General features: G+C 39.1%; 1 protein-coding gene across 1 annotated transcript in view; it reads right to left on the bottom strand.

Annotated features, from left to right (window-relative positions):
* Positions 1-13,346, bottom strand: part of ESR1 (estrogen receptor 1) — a 193,510-nt gene extending 180,164 nt beyond the window's left edge. Inside the window, exon 1 of the mRNA XM_021275842.4 lies at positions 13,276-13,346. Coding sequence (XP_021131517.2) covers positions 13,276-13,289 — 14 coding nt within the window. The 5' untranslated portion in view covers positions 13,290-13,346. The remainder of the gene's footprint in view (positions 1-13,275) is intronic.
* Between the last annotated feature and the right edge of the window lie 5,025 nt (positions 13,347-18,371).

Genomic DNA, 18,371 nt, shown 5'->3' with positions numbered 1-18,371 from the left:
TAGAAAAAAATATGTTGACAAATTTATGGGGATATGCACGCAGATTTTTAAACTTGTGGGACTGCGCACTCTTCAAGCAGTAGGAAGCAGTCACTGTGAAGCAGCAGTGAGTGTTTCTTTAACACACAAACCAAGAACATTCTTTGAATCTTGAGCATCTACGTAGGGGTATTGCTCCTGGAAAAGGAAACAATCCTTCTTCATTTGTACTTCTGTGTCTGAAGTAAAAGTGAATTGAAGGGGAAAAAAAAAAAAAAAAAAGCGTAGTAAGCTTATTAAGCACCAATAGTTTAATTCACACTACCTCAGCATAATAGCCACCTGGCTCCAGTTTATTACAAATCTCTGTCCAAGTAGCAGTCCCCCCAGGATGCAGAGTGATAAACTGACCCAGTGAAGCACAATTCATGTGTATTTACTCTATCAACAACAATACTGACACACTTATCTTTACACAGCAATCTACCAGAGGCAGTTAATCCTTTGATGGCATGTCACCTCAACCATCACACTGACCATTCAGTCAAATCTTTAAGAAAAAAAAATATCTGCTTTTAGCACATAGCCTCATAGCAAAGTTGCCTGAAAGCTTCTCACAAACACGGGCAACAGAGCTCTGCAAACACAAGGATATACATGGGCAAATGTGCAGGGGGAGGAAGGAGAAAGAAAGGGTTAAGGCAAAGAGAGAGAGGCTGAGGTAGATCCCTAATAACCAGGCTTGCTGGCCTGTGACTGCCAAATTAGCGACGTGAGCCTAGAGAACTGCAAGAACTTCCTCCAGCAATAGCCCCTGTCCACTCACTCATTCGCTCCTTGCAGGTGGTGGCAGCAGCTGCTGCACTTGCAGGGCTCTGGCACAGGCAAAGCAAGCAGTATGGCTGCAGGTCACCACCAAAACCTACAGTTAAACTCAACATAAAAGGTAGGAAAAGCCCAACAATTAAATTCACAGGAAATTTAAGGAAAAACAGAAAAGGGAACTGTTAAGTCAGCCCTCATGGGAAGATAGGAATTTTTAACGTATGGCCTCATTGGTTATACTCAGGTGTAGAGAACATCGGAGCTGCAGTTACTGGGACATAAACTCAGAGCTGCTTTTTTACTTATTCAGACAGTTTTACTATACAGACCAGCCAGATGCCCAGCCTTATGGTTGAGATTGTTACATACAGAATTTGGAAATACTGCCTTTGAAATTTCACTTACTGGAGGACCAGGCTCTTTCTCCAATACTATCATAGTTTATATAACACACAGGCCAAAGAGCAAGATGAATGCACTCAGCAAGCACAGTTAGATGATCTAACTCTGTCCTTATGCCCTGTTTGTTTCACGTCAAGCGTATTTCTTACCTTAAACTGCTACTTCAAACAAACACCTCATTCTTCCTGTTCCCAATTATTTATTCTGCCAATTCTAAGTATCCAAAAGCCAGGTCTTATTTCAAAAACGGCATGATCTGGGTTGGGAATTTTTTTTTACCTCTTTTTTTTTTTTTTTTTTTTACCTTTTGGGCAAAATTTTCGAACTTTCCTTTGCAGCTGTGAGGAGCAGAAACTCAAACAAACAGGGAGTGTAATGCGATCTTTTTAAGATAACTGTCTTTTTTCATTATTAAAGAAATCCCCATATTGTGGGACCTTCAATAAAATCATGAGGTAGCTCATAACAGAGCACACTCCATGTCTGCCCCATGCCAGAAGTCCTATCTCACAGAATCACAGAATCATCTAGGTTGGAAGAGACCTCAAAGATCACTTAGTCCAACCCATGACCTAACTAACCAGTCCTCCACAAAACTCTACACTTAAACATCTTTTAAAGACCTCCAGGGATGGTGACTCAACCACTTTCCTGGGCAGCCCATTCCAACGCCTAACAACCCTTTTGGTGAAGAAGTTCTTCCTAATATCCAACCTAAACCTCCCCTGGCACAACTTTAGCACATTCCCCCTCATCCTATCACTGGACATGTGGGAGAATAGACAAATCCCCACTGTGCTACAGCCTCCTTTAAGGTACCTGTAGAGTGTGATAATGTCTCCTCTGAGCCTCCTCTTCTCCAGACTAAAAAACCCCAGCTCCCTCAGCTGCTCCTCACAGGACTTGTGTTCCAGGCCCTTCACAAGCTTCATAGTCCTTCTCTGGGCACGCTCCAGGAGGAGTGTCAATGCAGATGCATCACGATGAGGAGCATCACGCCTCGATGTCTTTCTTGTAGCAAGGGGCCCAAAACTCAACAGAGTGCTCAAGGTGTGGCCTCACCAGAGCTGAGTACAGGGCCAAGTACAGGGGGATAATCACTTCCCTACCCCTGCTGGCCACACTGTTTCTGATACCAGCCAGGATGCTGTTGGCCTTCTTGGCCACCTGAGCACACTGCTGGCTCATATTCAGCCGACTATCAACTAATACTCCCAGGTCCTTCTCTGCCAGGCAGCTTTCTAAACACTCATTTCCCAACCTGTAGTGCTGCTTGGGGTTATTGTGCCCCAGGTGCAGGACCCAGCGCTTGGCCTTGTTGAACTTCATACAGTTGGCCTCAGCCCATCGGTGCAGCCTATACAGATCCTCCTGAAGAGCCTTCCTACCCTGAATCACAATTTCTTTGTGCTTCACACAACTCTTCTTCCTTTCTAGTCCCTCCACCCCACACTCAGGCTCATTCCCAAACTGCATTCCTGAAGCTCCTCATCCACTCACTTTGCTCTTCCTCACCTTCCCAATACCGCTTTTTTGTTTCTTTCCACCACATACCCTTGCTCAGTTTTATCTCCAGAGCTATAGCCTGGTGAAGATGCTAGTCTCTGCTCACCCCACACCTCCCCTGCCTGAGTGGCCTCCTCCCTGCTCCGAGGCCTCTGTGGAAGAAGCAGCAAAGCAAACCCAACCAGCCCGTGCCGTCTGCCTCTGGGACCCCAACACCTGCCCCAATCCTCCCTGGCCAGCACTCCCAGGCAGCATCCACACCTCTGGCAGCTCCTCCAGGCCATTGCCCCTACACCCACAATGCCCACCATTTATCTTCTCATTTCTGGACCATGCAGACAGCAGGTCAGCACTCACTTTGCTGGCACATTTGGGCTAATGTCCCAGAAGAGAGGGCATTTCAAGGCAGATCCCAAGGCAGTGTTTCTCTTGATTTCAATGGGAGCAAGGAATTCCTTCTACATGTGAGGGATTCACTCAAAGCACAAAACATCATCTAGCTGACAATCTGGTAACTGCACTGTACAATCCTGTATCACAGCCTGGATAAAATTAGGGATTAATTTAAATTTAATTATTTGATTTGTATTAATTTAAATTTATTTTTAATTAAAGTATTTAATATTGATTAGCAATTCAAAGTTAGACTGCACATCAGCAAGGACGTCCAAACCCAAGCTAACCAAATCCATGCCTGGGCAATGTGAAAGAAGAGAGGTGTTGTCCACAGTGATTAAAAAAGGAATCAAATGTGACACATGGAGGAGGAAGAGGAAAGGGAAGGAGGAGATTTAAAAGAGCTCTTTTTTATCTCTGTTTACATTGAGCTGATGGTCAAACATGAATGAGAAATGTGCCAAGATTTTGGATTAAGCAGAAAGGACAAAGAACTGAAAGGAAAAAAAAAAATCAGTGCTCTGGGCTACTCCCCTTCCTTCCAGACCCACATTTGTCACTCCAAAATAGTGACAAAGAGGAAAGAATTAATTGCATGGACAGGAAGGTGCAGACAAGCTCTAACAAAGTTGAACGGTACAGGAGAAAACGTATGGGTTATTGCCAGAATTAAGAAATTATATAAATATATTTAGATTTTATCCAAATGTAGACCCATTGTTAACTGGAGAAGATAACACTGATAATTAAGAAGAAAAGAACATCTCAGGAAAAGAAGCTGAATGACGTGTTTGCGTAACAGGTAAGAAGAAACAATTTTCAAATCCACTAGTAATTGAGGAAGATGTTAATCAACAACTATTAGAGATAAACACTTGATAGTGTGTACTCCCAGTCACAGTTTCACTAGCAAAGTCATCTTTGGCCTGCTAATCTTGCAGCAGTGCAGTTCCAGAAGACTTTCTTGGCACTTCTCTGAAAATTTCCACAGCAATCTGTGCACATCAGTCTGATCTGATCACACTTATTTGTCAGAGATGGGGAGGTAAATCTGAAATCTCAGAGGATAAAATTTGCAGAGGATTCGAAATTTGGTTATCACACACGGATTTTGATCACTTCATAGATTTTAGTACTTTTGGCTTATTGAAAGCAAATGCAAAGTACCAAGGAATGTCAGTCATCTGTGATGGAACAGGGGGCTTGATCCTGTAAAATAATGTCTCCAATGAGGTTCAAGCTGCTCTGCATAACTTCTGTCACCAGACATACTTAAAGGCCTGGAATTAAGCAATCCAGTATTCTTGCCAAGCTTGCTCTTCAGCTCAGCCAGTCTGACCAACATGAAGACACTACATCTGTTTCTGGCCTGCTAGCTACAATAAGGGATAATGACTCTCTATCCAGCACCCATCACAAGAGCTGAGGCTGCAGCAACGAGCTGCATTGATCCTAAAACTAGTACTGGATCTCAGCTTCCCCAAGACTTCAGAAACACTTATTTTCCAGGACTACAGACTCCTTGGTCCTCTGGCTGGACAATTAGAAAGAAAGTAGGAGTTAAGTGGAAATTTTATAACATCTGCACAAGAGTACAGACAATGAAACCCACAGTAAATTCTGAGAACTATCTTGTGGAGAAGGGCTGCCAATCTTTTCAAAAAGTTATTAATATCTAGGGAGATACCAGAGGAAAGGATAAAAAGAAGCAAAGTACTCCTTTCCAAAAAAAAAAAAAAAAAAAAGAGAGAAAAGCAAGAGAGTGTTTCTGGTAATTTTCCTGTAAGTTTATCTTTATAGTTCAACAAGGAATGGAACAAATACTAAAAAAAAAAAAAAAAAATGTTTACTGGCTAGCAATAGGTTTGTGTGAATCAAACAGTATTAAATTATAAAAGAAAAAGCTTGCCAGAAGTCCATGACTCTTTCAAAAAAAATATATATATAATTATATAATTAGTGAAAGGAGTGAATATATTAGCATGTGGCAGTACAAACAGTGCTAGACATATTAAAAAATCATGACTTAAAAAAAATTAATTCCAGCTGACTGGAATAGCAACATTGCCAAATTAAGTGGTTATCTGTAGTTACACTGTTATGACCATTCAACATTTGCAAAGGATAAAGAACACAATCTCTAATAGGGTAAGTTTTAAGACATGGCTTACTTAACATCCATGAGATGGAGAAAATAGAATACTTGTTTAATTATTTCATTAGTGTCCTTCTGTTCTCATAAAAGAATTCTTTTTCTGTAAACCCTGGGCAAATCAACATAACTTAATCAGATGTTGCAGTTTTCCCACTGCATAGTGATGTTCATCCTTGGACCCACAAACCATGCACTAACCTCCTGATGTACCAACCTTTTACAGGAAAAATATCTTGAATTCTGCAGTCACAACCAACCTTTGGTTTAGAGATGAATCAACCCAGCTGGCCTATGATTGCCACCTGCTCACCACAAGCTCTGTGAATATTTCCAGGAGAAAATAAGGGGGAAGGGGACAATAAAACCAAGACAGCATCCTGTGTTGCCTCTGGAGGGGACAGAAAGTGCGTTAGTCACTGGCTGCGCACTGAGAGGCACAGGAGGAGGGAGGAACCAGCCACTCAGGTGCAATGAGAATGTCTTGCTGAGTACCACTTCTGGATCATCTGAATGATGTCTGCTGAAAGTCCATGCTGCTATGACACCCATAAGAAATTAGATAACCTAAGAGCTAGATTGAGAAGCTGATAGTAAAGAGAAGCTGTCACAGCATGTGTTCACTGCCTTCTTCTCAGCTCAAGCATCACTTCTGAACTGTGATCTTGTGAGGAGGAGGATGTGATCTTTTGAAACTTGTAGCAAGAAACTGAAGAAATGTTGTTCTATCTTGCAATAGGACAGTACTCTTTTAAGAGCTTCGGGACATGGAGATATATCAATTTGGGGGAAACATTTTTGCCATAAGGATATTGACAAGGAAAAGTCTCTAGTAGAATAAATAAAATCAAAATAGTGTTGGCAGGGGTAATCCGTCAGGAAAGACATAAAAAGTCATAAAATTTACTTTGGCTAAGTGATTTTTAAGACCATTTCAATGGTCTACATGCATTTATTTAAAAGGTGCCAAGGAAGAAGAAAATACATTTAATATGGTAGAAAGAATCATAAATATAACAGGTAGATTGAAATTATAAAGAAAAGGTAGGAGTAATCTTTATGAATTTATGAATTAATGCAATATTCTCAACTCTAAAGAAGTCTTCCAAAGTGCTCATCAGCTAATGCCCTGGGATTTCCAAATCTTGAGCATGCCAGACACTTGAAAACAATCAAACTTCTGGAAAATATGCCCAGAGATACCAAAAGCAATTTGAAATAGGTTTTCATGTCTTAACTTCTTGTTTTGTTCAAAACATTACTACATTACTCCTTAAACAAACGGTGGCCTAGGAACCTATTTTTATAGTAAATTTAAATAGTTTGAATCCTGTTATAGAAAGGATTATAACATAACTCACTCTGCATCTCTGTAGAGCAGCTTTGCTGCTTCTAGGACCTTGCGTTCTAAATTTGAAAGCTCACTCAGCCTCCATATAACCATGAACAATCTTCCTCTTATCTGATTGCTGAGAATAGTCATCCTGGGTTCTGTCTTCTGTCCTGAAATTAAAAATACACTCTTTTCCACAAATTCTGTCTGAATATTCTACCATGTGCTGTATGACAGGCCCAATCTGTTAGTCCTTTATACCAGACAGAGAAAACGTTGCTCCTTTGAACGATTTACTACCCTCTGTGTTTTCACTGACACAATAATTACTTTCTCTGCATTTTTTTAAGACTCTTTGTAGGCAACTCCCCCATACCCATGAACAAGCTTAACGAGTGCTTTAAAGTGCTATCTGTTTTCCAGAGACTGAAACACAGATGTCTCTTTTTGGTAATGTTGCAAGCCATTGACCTCAATGCAAATTTGAGGTATTCCATTGGTGCACCATCCAGACATGATTTGCTATGTAAAGGGTTGTGGTTTTTTTGTTGTTGTTGTTTTGTTTGTTTGTTTGTTTTTTAATTATTATTATTCCTTTATTTGTTTGGAAGCTAGTTTCAATTCCCAGCCTTCATTTAGGGAGTTTATCTTGATATTGTTCCACTTTTCAGCAACTGATTTATACACAAAGATACAGTCACTATGCCAAATTATAAAATACATTAACCAGCAAAGAGGAAAACATTCATTTAAATTTTCTTTTCAAACTTGAATCTTTCTGAATTTTCTAATTCATGATTAATCTACTTTCCCTAGCTAACTTCTCTTGGCCATTCCATCTGTATTTTGCACACCAAATTTGGGAGAACACATTAGGGCCTACATGTGTCATAAGTGTATTATGGTTGCACCTAAATCTGATATGTTGTCCTTTGTTTGAATAAAGCTTGCACAGAATAAACTTACGTGTTCGGGATTTTATCCTTTTCAGTTTCCTTTAACTTTCCATGTATACTACTTGCTACTTCTTAAAGCCCAATATTAACTCTATTTCTGAAGGAGGGATCTTGTTTTTTCTTGTTCCATGGGATAACAATTACATTCATTATAATCTATTTCATTTTATACTCCTCATCAATTACCCAAAAACATGCACCCTAAAATACCTCCTGAAAGAAAGCCTGAAGAAAAAATGTACAGAGGTGCCTTTGGAAGTGAGACAATGTTTTTCCTCTCAAGTTTAAAAAAAAAAAAAGCCCTTTCAAACTTTTGGTAAAAATGTAATGCTGTTGGGAAACTGCCTTGCTTTTTTTTTGTAGTGGAACAGCATTAGAATTATTCCATTGGTTCAGAGAGTTCATCCATTTCTTTTAGTGTCTGATCTCCATCACTGGTCAGAAGCAGATGCTCAAGGAACAAGCAGGTATGACACTTGTGAATATATTACTACCATCCAGTTCGTCTCTCAGTCTATTCCTTGAAATGGATCTGGTTTATCCATTTACTAACACTGAGTGAACACTTTTCTGTGTATTTATCCACATTTATGTAAACTATCACACGTGAATTATCCATAATATCCTTTGAGATGAATTTCCAAAGTCTACTGTATGAAAAGCATCTCCTTCTTCGTTTTGAACCTGCCTTCTACTATACTTCATACACTGAAAGGCATGATGAACAGAAACACAACTCACAACTTTGCAAATTTCTATCAAACACTCCCAAAATCATCTATTTTCAAAGAGTCCTAGCCTACTTAACCATTCCCCAATTTATCTCAGAGCATGAACAAAACTGACAAATCTGTGACTCTTAAGAGACACTGCTAACAGAGTTCCTCCCTCCAGGTGCTTAATTCTGGGTTTTTACAAAAGAACTGTTAACAAAAGATGTTTTTTAATACTCAGATTTGTTTGTTCTGCAGTGCCTTTTATTTAGAACATTGCCAAGGGGAAGATATTCGTTTCTACATTCTATGTTCATTTTAGATTAAGGGAAACCAAGCCAAGAAGTTATAAGTTATAGATACAATTGAATCAAATGCACAAACACAAGACAGAGAATATTTGGCTAGACAGTGAAAGCATCCCATGTATTCTTAGGAGCCATTAATTTGCTGCATTTGGCACAGATGGATTCTTGCACAGAGAATTAATTTCACCTAATTTCAAGAAAAATGCAAACAAATCAGAATCAAGAGGACTGTAACAGTATTAGAGGATTTAAACAGAAGAGGTGATGAAAAGATAAGGAAGGCTGTACTGACTGGGTTTCTTTTCTCTGAAGAAGTGGAGGCAGGAGACAAAAATGGTAATGATCTTACAACAGGTACCGGTGCTATAAGGAGAGCAGTAATCAATAGTTTACCACAGCCACAATCAGAAGCAAAATTTGTGAGATGAGTTACACATTACAAAAAGCTTTCTAATGGTCAGAGGAAGAAAGTGCCAAAATAGTCTATCTAAAGAGATCTGGAATCTCCTCCCTGGAGGGCTTTTAATATCTTCCAGGGTGGTATGTTTGATCCTTCCTCAGTCTATGCAGATAAGTGATCTAAAATCCCTGTCAGCTCTGCACTCCTATGGTTTCCCATTGATGTAACATGTGGCTTTAATGGGACACAGCTGCCTAAAAGCATTTTATGAGTTCTGGTAGCTAGCCAAAGGACCAATATATGGACCTGCAAGTAACAGAAATAGGACACAAGAGCTATTGTTCCTAGTCATATGGTTTTATTTGAATGTTACTTGGTTTGAAAAAATCAAATCTTGCCTATTCAGTTTTTGCTGATTCAGTCTGTTTAAGGCACACAAAGTGGGAAAATAACATAATTGATGATCTTATTCTGAATTCAAAATTTCCAAATTGCTAACAGTACCACGGCACTCTCAGTACAATGCAAACAGAATTTGTTCTTAGGAATAGGCCTAACTGCAATTTTGTTCCAATTAAAACATATTTTTGGCTTCTTACTGTTTACCATTACAATTACTATGACCTAATGGGAACTCAAGCTGTAGCATATTCTCCAAAACCATAACCATTCTGCTTCTTCATAATTTATAAAATCACACACCTTCCAATTTTTTGTGGCAGAATTTGCTCTAATTTCACAGGTAGAAGGATATAAGCATGGGCTGCTGCATCTAATGAAAGCAAGGTTCATCATTAAGGCCTTCTCATGACAATTCAGTGACAGTAAGTGTGAACAAGTGTTTGTCTCACTAGACACTAACAGATGACTACAGGAAAACAGCACACTGCTGCTCTTTAATTTGATGATGCTACTTTATTCTTGATATTCCTGTCTCATTTCAGGTTCCCATATAATTAATGAAAAGAAGTAGGTCTTAAACTACAGACTAAACCCAATCCATTGAGCAGACAAAAAGATACCGTTTCTAACAGGCACCTAAGTTAGATTGCTATAATTTATAAGCATAAACCTTCCCCTTAGGGTGCAAGCTGCCTACGTGAGGTAAAGAATATTATGTGAGAGTTTTACTCTACCAGGGAGCTCATCTGCTGATTAAGCAGGCAAAATTTTCTAACAGAAACAGATGCAAAACACCCTGTAACAAAAAATAGGAATAGAAGTCTAGGTAAACATTTGCAAAAAGTTAGATACACTAAGTGAATCATTTTTCAAAGCAGATTCAAGAAGTAAAATAAAAACTGTATATATACACCTGCCAATACTGTAAGAAAAAAAAAATACAAATTAAAAAAAAAAAAATCAGACATCATGATAATAATTCAAACTCACCCAGTAGTTATAACACAGCTCTTAAACATATTTAAGTAGGGTGTATACTACATTAAGTAGTGTGTTCCTCCAAGACAAGAATTAAAAGAACATTTTCAGGGTTGCAAAGTCAGGCACTCAAAGGTAAAGGCATGCCAAAGCTTAAAACAGTTGTCATTGTTTCCATTTGTACATCTGCATTGCCACTTCACTGCATATGTCTTAATGTGAATTTCTTTTTTCTCTTGGTTCCAACTGATTAGCTCAGTTTTTTAAATTATTACTTTCAGAATTAGTTCTAATATCTGGCATACTGTTCAGGTCAGAACAAGAGGCTTTTTGTCACTTTCACCCCTCTCTGCCTGTTATAAATATAGATAATACAGGTGTTGTATTTGGTAATTCCCTAGTGAAATTATCACCCAGCATGATATATGTATTAAAATAGTTTGCTTTTGACCTTACAATAATGTTGAAAGAAGCAGGACATGAGCTTTCACAGACTATTCAATTCCCCTGTGTTGCGTATGTGTTAGGCAATGAGAAGTATTTTCAGGCTGTAGACAAGTCCAAAATTAAAGCTGCACAAGATGTTTTATCTCTGGAATCTAGTCACTGAGTTATTGATACTGCAAAACTCCTAATGCATTTAAAGTAGACATTGCATGCAAGTTTCTTGGTTTGAAAAGCAAGCATTCTTCCTTTCTCAAAAATTCAGTTATGTGCTGTCTTCTGACAGTCTCAGTTACTGTGAAGAGCTAAGGTCCATCACAAAAACCTCTGCTGTCACTTCTCCTCATAGAAGCACAGAATGGCTCAGGTTGGAAGGGACCTTAAATATCATCTAGTTCTATTGCCCCTGCCACAGGGAGGGATGCCACCCACTATTTTACAGCCTTTCTTATGCTGGTACTTCCTCACAGGTAATTTTTCCAATTTTGCCTTTCTTATCTAGTTTTGGTCTTCACCCCCCAGCTTTCTGACCTCCTCATAGGCACTAGAGGGGAATATCTTTTCCACCTTTCCAGTTCCTCCTGCAGGAAGCACCTGTTTAGGCTGCACAGCCCATCCTTTTTCCCTGCCAGACCTACTTATTCTGTACTAGCCTTAAAAAAAACTCTTCACTTTTTCTCAGGCTATCTTCCCCTTAACTCCTTTCATCATCCTAACCTCTTTGTCCAGCCCATCCTGACTTCTTACCCAGAAAAGTAAACCCAATGCCTAGTTTCCACTCCCACATACGCCTCCAGTCTCTGTATTTCATAGTCTTCTACAAACAGATCCCATGTCTCAGCCTATTGCCTTGACCCCTGGCCCAAGGTCAGGCTCTCCTCCATTATTCTTTTCAACTTTTCAACTTTTCAACTTCAACTTTAGGCAGCTTCCTCCTAAATAATACATAGATAATGCAGAGAAGGAACCCCATACCAACGAGCCAGTGAAGCCAGCAGCACTCCAGGAACTTCAGTTACAGCAGAGGTCTGCTCAGCCCTGCACCATCCCAGCCTGGGCACGCAGAGATAAAGGTCAGGGAATAGAGCTAAAAACATCCAGCAAATATGAGCATTTTTAAATGATGTTTTATTTAAAAAGCTTACCATTTTGCCAGATTTGGGTTGATTTCACAGAGATAGGTCACTATTTAGTCAATGGCCATTTCTTTTCCAAAAATCAAGCCTCTACTCAAAGCACAGAGAGAGTCATGCAAGAAAGTTTTCCTTTAGTGAGGGCCAAGCAGAACTTGAAAATACCTTTGCCAGCACACACAGTATATGTGTGAAACTCCATTAGGGTCCATGTTTTCGACACTAGCACAAAGCCTACACTAGCTCTTCTTCTGCTTGTGCGATCATGAAACTATGACCTGCAGATCAACGGTCCTACAGCTACATTTGGAGTACCGCAAAGAAGAGATTATCCCTGCAAATCTATTTGCATTTCAAAAAATATATATAGTTTGGGGGGGGACTACTTCCAATTCATTTTTAAATTGAAGTATTGGGATATAATTTTGCTAAAAGACCTGCGTTGGTCATGCAGACCAACATAAGGAGAAGTCAGATTTCAACTCAGACAGTTGTAGTTTGACTATAATACAAGCATCTGAAAACAAAGACCATAGTGGGAAGTGTAAGGCAACTTTAATCATAGGTGGGGCTGATATAACCGCTTTATCACAGGGAAACACACTACATATGCAGGGAGATCAGCCATAAAATAACCTCCTTCCCGTTATTACCCTGCAGAACCAGTAGCTCCCACACTTCAAGCCACTTGAAATTTGGCAGCCTGGTGACTAACAGCCAGAAGCACAATTTCAAGCTGATGATAAAACACTAACCTCACAAAACAACTCATAACGGCTTTTCCAGCTTGTGATTTTCAATGGACAAAATTAACAGCAGTTGTACGCTTGCCGCTACATTAAATGGTCTAAGTCATCAGCAATTTCTGGAAATTTCTCCAAACCTAAAACCTGTAGCTATTTTCTTGAACAGGCACTGATATACTCAATAAACACACTTCAAATCTATTATGTATTACCAAAGGGAAGGTTGTCAGCTATGTACTTCCCCAACCCAGTACACAGTCTGTAAGACTGCTACGATGCCAATGGGTATATCTGAAACATGGAACTTCACAGGGAGTGTGAAAATACAATATATTTTGCTTGGAGTACAGTAGAGAAGCTGTCACTGCTGCTCTGGGAGAAGGGCACTCTACATCCTACTGATTACTGCTCCACAAGCCAATTTTGGCAAAAGCAGGCTCAGACAGAGTCCTGTGCTCGTAGTCTAGAACACAAATGCACAATAGGTGCAGCACAGAGAAACGTACATCAACCCACTGTACATATAAATATAAACATGCAATTAAGTCACAACAGATATGAATCAAAACAGAAACAACAGCAAACAAAAACAGATTACCTACTTTGACAGATTCATACCTGCAGTCTTCTCATTTTAAAGCTAAAAAACAGGAGAGAGAATATTCAAATTTCTTGCCCATTTGGGTGGCTTCTTTGCACATGTTCCTGAATTTTCAGCTATGATGAGATCTGCTCATTGGCAGTCACCAAGAGGCTGATATGACCATGAAATGAGGAAACACAGGGAATGAAAAATAAGGTGCTAGCACCACCATTTGCTGAGGGCTGGAAAAACTAGCAGAAACTTTAAGAGACTATGAAGACCTGTTTCTATAACACAGGCTGCTTTTAACTCTCTTACCATTGCTGCTATGTGAGATGTTTGATCAAAACATGCTCTCAGCATTAATTATTTGCCAGGAAAATCTTAACAAAGTCCAGATGATGATTTTTATTTCCAGCACTATAAATTTGCACGTGTAGACACAGTTTCATACAAAGGTTTTTTGTTGTTGTTGTTGTTTTGGTTTGGTTTGTTTTTTAGGAGTTATTTGAATTAAAAAGATTACTGAGAGCTAACCATATACTGACAGTGAACATACAGCAGCTGGCTGAGTCGAACTGAAACAGCTTAAGAGAGTTGCTATGCCCCTGGAAGACATATATATTTTATTGCTCCTCCCTGCCATCCTGACACAAAGAAGCTTGGGCGGGGGGGGGGGGGGGGGGGGGCTGCCAAGATGCCCTGGCAGGGGTGAGCTGTGCCAGCAGAGCCGTTCCCCTCCATCACATGGCACTTCCATGTCGGCCTCCTGCTTCCGGGAGCAGTCCAGGTTTGCTTCTAAGGAGGAGGAGGCCTGTGAAGGAGGAAAGTAGCATGAGTCTTATTTAAGCAACTTGAAGGAGCACAGTCTGATTTTAAAAGACACTTGCTAAGAAGCAGATCGCAACACCTGTATGGCACAGTACACATGTGATTCCCGGACTTTTAAAATCTAATTCGCTTCTGCTTTATGTGCTGTCTGCTAGCTTAATTTTGCTCCTCTTGAGCAACAGACACTTACTTATGACAAAAATCAAATGAATTCATGATCACGGATGCACTAAATCTTTTATTTAATTAAAAAAAAAAAAACTATACTATGGAGGGGAAATGTTTTAATGTGGGATAAAAACTGCAATTACTTGTTTTCAGAAAGTTGATAGAAACATCTCTATTGCAGTAACATACTGATAAGCATTTTTGTTATCAAGACATTGCTACTGGCACAAAAGACCTAGTAAATTTTCATTTAACAAAGTTTTTTAAAGTCACACTTTTAATTCCTGAAATGAAATGATGAAATTAAATGAAAAATGTTCTATAGATTTAGATCTGTGAAGAGGATAAAGAGCAAGAGATAGCTATACCATTACATTATCTGATAACAGCTCAATGCAAAGTAGGTTCAGAGGGGCATGAGGAAGAAAAATTAAAGAATATCTTCTTCAGCTTTTTAACCATTTTCTGAAAATTGTTTAGACTCACTCACCATGACAAGATTACTGTTACAAATCTGTAGCTGAATTTCTTCCTCTTCCACAAACAGCATACCTCTTTCATCCTAAAGCATCCCAAACCAGATAACCTGGAGCTAACAGGTGCTCTGAGGCTCAGGAAATAGTGTGGACTCAAGTTCCTAACAATCTCAAGATCCTTCAACAATTTCTCACTGTCACAGTGAATTAAAAAAGCATCATCTAGATTTACTTCTATGACAGGCAGAACTGAGACATGAGTGCTTATCAGGTAATGCAAAACAAAGATGAAAAAAGGTTTCTCCAAAGACAGCTATCAGTGGTGGGCCTCTGGTTTGGCTGGTGTCACAACACATAACCCTACAGAAGTTAACAGTAACCACTTAGATGTGCACAAGTTGAGGTTTTTGCATTAGATATACAAAAAGACACAGAAAAAACACTTATCTTGTTCATATATAGTAGCTATAGACAGGATGAAAAAAAAGGCAAGAAAGCACAGGCCAATTTTTTTAAAGCTGGGTTTTTTGGCAGCTCCAAGTATTTTCAAGTAATTCATATTTTCATCCAATTTGTGCAATTTCATAGAATCAAAATGGATTAGAAGCTATTGCCTTCTTTTCCTCAAATATTTTTAGCCCTTCAGATTTCTCAATGCTGTCTAATCGTTCCTAAAGCTGCTTCAAAAACTCTCAGTTTCTTGGAAGTTGTAACATCAGGACTTATCAGTTTCCTTACTGTCATGAAATTTGTCCCAAAGTGTTTTTATCACTTACCCCAAGTCACAGCTGACACAGTTATATTTGTTAAAGTATTTAATTTTTCCCAAACTATTTTTTTCTGCATCATTTGAAAATGTGACTACACTATACAGGCAGCTGATAACCAATCTGCCTGCTCAACATTTTCACCTACAGCCTCTCCAATTAGGCAGGACAAAGATAAACACAGCATAGTGATAGATATTTCATGTTTCTTATTTCTAGCCTTTTCTAGATTGTTTTCTGTTCTTCCTTCTCTCTAACAACTGCACTATGACTTAAGACTGACATATGACAACTACACTGAAGTATAGGGCAGCTATGGAAAGCACACTTTAAAACTGTGCTTAGGATGTATGAACAGAAGATAAAGGTAACGAAACAGGAAAACAAAGTGAAGTTCAGGGCTTGTAGACAACCCATGAAGCCATGGACCAAAGCCACAAAACAGCCAGTAATACTGTCTAAATCTGGGTAAAAATTATTCATTTCTCTTCCCTTTCTCCATTAGCCACTGTCAGTATTACAGATAAAGGCACATTCAGAAGAAATTCAGAAGGCTAGAAAAAAAAGTATCCTTAGGAGCTGCTGCACTGTAGTTACTTGTCCTAACTCACTGCAGGATTTTCTGGGGAGGTCACACACTCCTGATCATCGCAGATTGCTGAGAGAGGTACGACTGCAATTGAGAAGATGCATTAGTCCCAGGAGCCAGATTGTGAGAGGGATCAGTGCAACCAAGGCCTCCCTTCACGGTGGCCCATGGAGTGTCCTTGCAGGACTTGAGGGTGCCAACATCCAGCTTCTCTCCCCACATCCCTTTGGTGGCATTAAAGGAAAATAAAATAAAATAAAATAAATAAGTAAATAAATAAATCAATCAATAAAAGGAAGAAAGGTGGAACAAAGCTGCAAAGGCCTCAAGGACACCACAGAACTGGGGTAGAGAAAGATGCTGAACAAATGTCCTGTGTGTGCTTCAGGAAGGTAAAAAGGAAGAAATTAATGGAATTGACTAAAACTGAGGGCTTCGGGCCCCAGAACGCTCCCAGCCTCACTCCTGTCAAAACGGTTTAGAGAAAGGGCATCTCCTTCAGTAAAACCATAGCTTCCTATAGACTGTTCTCTCAGTGCCACACAAATGTGTACAACGTGCTGCTATTATATGCATATATACTCACACATACATGTGTAGCAGCACAGTGCCATTGTATAAACTAGGGAAAATACTATCTTGCTTGCTTTGCAGCCTACAAGTATTAACATCCCTTTTACAGCACTGCTGACATCACGAAGGATTCTGCTCACAAACAGGCATATAAACCAAAAATATTTCTGTCTCCAGCTTCATATGGCAACACAAGTAGAAAACAAACCAAGCAAAAAATCAGGATTTAACAAATAGCAATAAACTTGTATCTTCAAGCTGCCACAACTGACACCATCTGAGCAATTACTGAGCAATCTGCTAATCCTTTAATCATATTTATTTACAGAAATCATGCAGGCAGATATATTCAACATTACTACTGATTTATTTATTTTTACAGTGCTTTTGCACTGCAGTAATTTAACTTATTCTGTGAATCCATACATAAAATTTCCAGTTCAGTTAAAAGACCATATTATCTTCTGTTAAAGACTGAGAAGTGTTTAGTCCTTTCAGATCTTTGTAAAATCAAGCCAGTGGGTCCTGCTTTCATGACCAAGGATGCAAAAGCCATCATTCTTAAAAAAAAGAAGCTAGAACAGATAATAGATGCCAGAGCTGTGGAATGCAAGAGGAGGAAAAATGCAGCCAAAGACACAGTTTAGCAGGGGAAGCAGCTTCACTCTTCCAGATAAGGAATGTACATCTCTGGTACTTTATAAAAGAAAAATGAATATTAAAGAAAAAATATATAATTCACCTATTAAGAAAGAACATACTTTTACAAGGACTTGTGGGTGTCTTATCTCTTATAAAAAAAAAGAGCTATGCACATCTAGAGATATTATTTGCTCTCTGAGATGAGGAGTGCTGCAACACTGATAGAAATGCAAAACACTCCCTCCATGCAGAGATGGTGTGGAGAGATTTACAACAGCATAGTGATGTAAACATTTAGGCTAACTCCGGAAGTTAAGCATGCATCCAGCTGATGGTATGACATGCAGTTACATTTGTTAGCTGGAAGTTGTTCTATGGCTGTCTTCCTTCTGCAGCCCCCAGTATTGACCACTTCCATTCTCTGGATGCTAGAGAATATTGGGTTGCTCTGCCATGGCAGTCCACCTACACATTTTCTAGGCCATCTCACTACAGAGAGTTTAATATCTTTTCAAATTTAGGTACTCAAAAAAGCAGTTAAAGATTCATTCTGCAATCTGAAAGGTAAATGTCTACATGAAATTGTTGTCTTTTTTAGGAGTAGTCTACATATTCCTCGTTTTTCTTCTCTGCCAGCTGCATTCAGCCTGTTTAACTGATGGGAAGAGTTGTCTGGTTAAAGTAAAAGCAAACAACATCTTACAAAGATTAAAAGATACCACTTGATTTAAAACCAAGTTCTTGGCTGTCAAGATACCCAAAGAAACCCTGATGAACAAGAAGTACTGCTAGGAAAGTTGGTATTAATATTTCCACCATAAAAATTCATTGAAGATTTTCAAAAAAAGATGTGCAACAGATGCATCTATAAAAATAGCATATTTTCCTTCCAAAACAGCAAATGAACTCATGATTGCCCAGGTCACTTGGTTTGTGTACTGACTGACTGGGGTTTCAATAGCTGACCTTTATCAGATTGGCTGACAGACAGTTGGTTAAAGGTAAATGTGTATTTCTTGGCCCCAGAAGAAAGATGTTAATTGGCTAGTGGTATATCAGACCTTATTTC

This window comes from Anas platyrhynchos, chromosome 3 (genome assembly GCF_047663525.1).
Source record: "Anas platyrhynchos isolate ZD024472 breed Pekin duck chromosome 3, IASCAAS_PekinDuck_T2T, whole genome shotgun sequence".
NCBI lineage: Eukaryota > Metazoa > Chordata > Aves > Anseriformes > Anatidae > Anas > Anas platyrhynchos.
Note: the sequence above shows the minus strand (reverse complement) of the source record. Positions and strands in the feature narration are given on the sequence as shown.